A 3,113-nucleotide genomic window follows, 5' to 3' on the forward strand; every position below is an offset into this window, starting at 1 on the left:
ATGCGTGTGGTGAAAGGGATAAAGAAAAGGCAGCCATGTTAGAAAGGTATTAATATGTGGAAATCGTACACATTAGGCATTGGACAAGTACACATTTCCCTTTTTTTCTTCAACCACCATATATATATATATTCATTCCTTTCCATCTCTCCTTCCACGAAACCCCCTTTTTAACACATTACTAATCCTACAAAAACCCCTCATATTTCCCAAATCACAAACAACAATCAAATTTCCCTTTTTCCTCATTAATTTTTCCCTCTTTTTTCTCTAAATGGAAAATTTCACAAGCTTTCCTAATAATCTCCAGCACCAAAAAATTAGCCAAATTCCCAACAAAGCAACAACTATGGATCAAAACAAGCCCATCAAAGTTAAGTACATTTCTAGTCCCATGATGGTCAAAGCCAACAACGAGTCTGAATTTCGAGCCATTGTTCAAAAGCTCACCGGCCAGCACTCGCCTCATGATGCTTTTGATCAATCAGCTGAAGACTTCAACCAAGTTTTTTATCCACCACCGTCGTCCATGGCCGCTCCCTCTTTCGACCCTAAGGATTGCTATGCTTCGGCCTCCGGTGATGTACTCTTCGATTGGCAAGGTGAAATGGAAGGTTCTTTTTCTGGGTTTCAAGCTTCTTCTTGTGTGAATACATGGTGATGAAGATGAAGAGAGGAAGTTGATGATGAGTGACATCATGGCTTTTTTTAGCTTCAAAGTTCATCAAAAGTATAGCTTTTGTGGGACTTTGTATTTAGTATGTGAGAGGTTATATATAAGTATAATAGATTTGGATTTTGTTTCATTGATTCAAAATACTCACTACTAAATAATAAGCTCCAACTTGATTAAACTAGAAGAAATCTAAAAAAATTTGGGATCAAGATGTAATAAAATGAGATTTGAACTAAATTTATTATTAGTTATCAAAGTATTTTTATTTTGAAAAAAAATCAATTCATTTTTAATTAATTAAAACACTGAACTATCATAAGTTGATTAAATTTAAACAATTTATTAAGATTTTATTTCAAATTATTGATACATATAATTTTGAAGTATATATAAGACTTCTTTCAATGAAGAGATAATTATCATAATACTCCAGAAAAATGTGCAATTAAATGAATATAATAATGAATCATTTTGTGAGTTTTTTTCTTTCATCTTTCTTCTATCCACTGTAATTTCTTAGGAAAGAATATATATATATATATTAATGATTTTGGGTGTATGGTAAATGAAATAAAGTAAATGATATAGTCCTAAATTATTAACCAAATCTAGAATTTTAATTATTAGTTTAGAGTTTTAATTTATCCTTTGTCTTTTTTGTGTTTATAAAAATTATGATTTCTTTTTAATTTATATGATTATGATCACTTATTGAAATAGGTGATATTAACAACTTAGCTAGATATTAACTAACTATAATTATGACAATTCACTATTAACTTAATTACATATTGATTAACCCAATTCTATAAAGCTTTTTTGTCCAAAAAAAAAAAAAAAATATATGTAAAGCCAATTATGAATCATCTATGTGTATCCTATTTATACAAAAATGATTAAAATAGATTTATCGTAAAATTAGGATATAATATGCTGACAAACTAACTAAACATAATGGAGTTACAAAACATAAACTCTAGATTAATTTGTATATAACAAAAATCATGAACAAACTCTTTCACACTTCTAGCAATATGTGGACCATTTTAATTTCCAAATAATTTCTACCTTTTAATTGGAACGATATTATCAATATTTTCTTTGGCTCGATCCTCTAAATCTAATCTCTTTGTTGATTATTCTTCCTACTGTATCCTATTAAATTGGCAGACTTTCCTATACTACAAATTGATCAAGCCTAATTTGACAAAGTAGTACATCAACTTTTAGCATCTACATAAATAAAAATCTAACCAAATGGTCTTAATATTTTTGTAGATAAATTATGTTAAAAGAACGTCTCTAAACTTTCAAGTTTGTGTTCTTTAAAAAGATTCTAATAGATTTTGAACTTATTCTTTAAAAGTATCTAATATATAAGATCTTCACATATTCAAACTTTTTAAAAACTAGTTGATCGATAAGATATACAAAATCGAATTTTATGTTTAATAAGACTCTAAAACTTTCACTTTTTGATCAGTAGGTCCGTGAATTTATAAAACTTATATCGAATAGGGTAAATAATCTATCTAACACAAAATTGAAAATTTAGGAATTATTGAGAACAAAAGTAAAAATGTTAGGATCAATTTGACAAATTTTATGGTTTAGGGACCTACTAAATATTTTTTTAAAGTCCATATATCTAAATAGACACAAACCTAATAGTTTGGAGACTAAAATTTGGAATTTTGTCATCAATAAATTATATTATAAATAATGAAAATAAAAAATAAAATAAATTTGTCATTGAAGATATTATATAATCATTAACTAATACAATAAATGAAGTATGAGAATTTGAATTCTCGATTTCACAAAATATATATAAAAGATTTTTGTCGAAAATTTGAATATAAAGAAAGACATAAAACCATCAACCAACAAGATTACATTGCCTGTTTAGTCTCACAAACGATATATAGTTTATTAATTATTAGTTCTAAATTATTGATAAAAAAGACATTATTATTATTATTTGAGATAGATCAATAAGACTCTAAAACAGTCAAACATGTGAGCCAAAAAGATTATTATTGTTGTTATTATAATACACAATTAATATAGCAAAGCTGGTAAACGTTGTCTTTGGTCCATTAAGCCAAAATTATAAAACAATTAATCAAGAGATTATTGTGACTTTTAATGACATTGACTACATGCAGAATTTGTGGACAAATTTTGGTAAATAATGTTGTTTTTCCACATTCAAAACCAATCATCTCACATAGATGCAAACTAAACTTTTTGACTTAGCTAATTGCAAAGCTTTTTTTTTTCTTTATTTTTTTAAAAAATATTTTGCTGTCCACCAATTTCTTTTAAGTTTCGAGATGGCTGTAGTTTTAAAAATAATTGTTGATAACTATGATTAAAAAAATCAAGTAAAAAATATCGTTAATTAATGTAATCATTTTAAAGTTGTCAAAAATAA

General features: G+C 26.6%; 1 protein-coding gene across 1 annotated transcript; it reads left to right on the forward strand.

The window, feature by feature from the left end:
* The first annotated feature begins 349 nt into the window (after positions 1 to 349).
* Positions 350 to 661, forward strand: LOC120069901 (sigma factor binding protein 1, chloroplastic-like). Its single transcript, XM_039021740.1, has one exon. It carries the CDS (start codon positions 350 to 352, stop codon positions 659 to 661), a length of 312 nt encoding a protein of 103 aa, XP_038877668.1.
* Positions 662 to 3,113: the final 2,452 nt, after the last annotated feature.

This window comes from Benincasa hispida, unplaced genomic scaffold (genome assembly GCF_009727055.1).
Source record: "Benincasa hispida cultivar B227 unplaced genomic scaffold, ASM972705v1 Contig66, whole genome shotgun sequence".
NCBI lineage: Eukaryota > Viridiplantae > Streptophyta > Magnoliopsida > Cucurbitales > Cucurbitaceae > Benincasa > Benincasa hispida.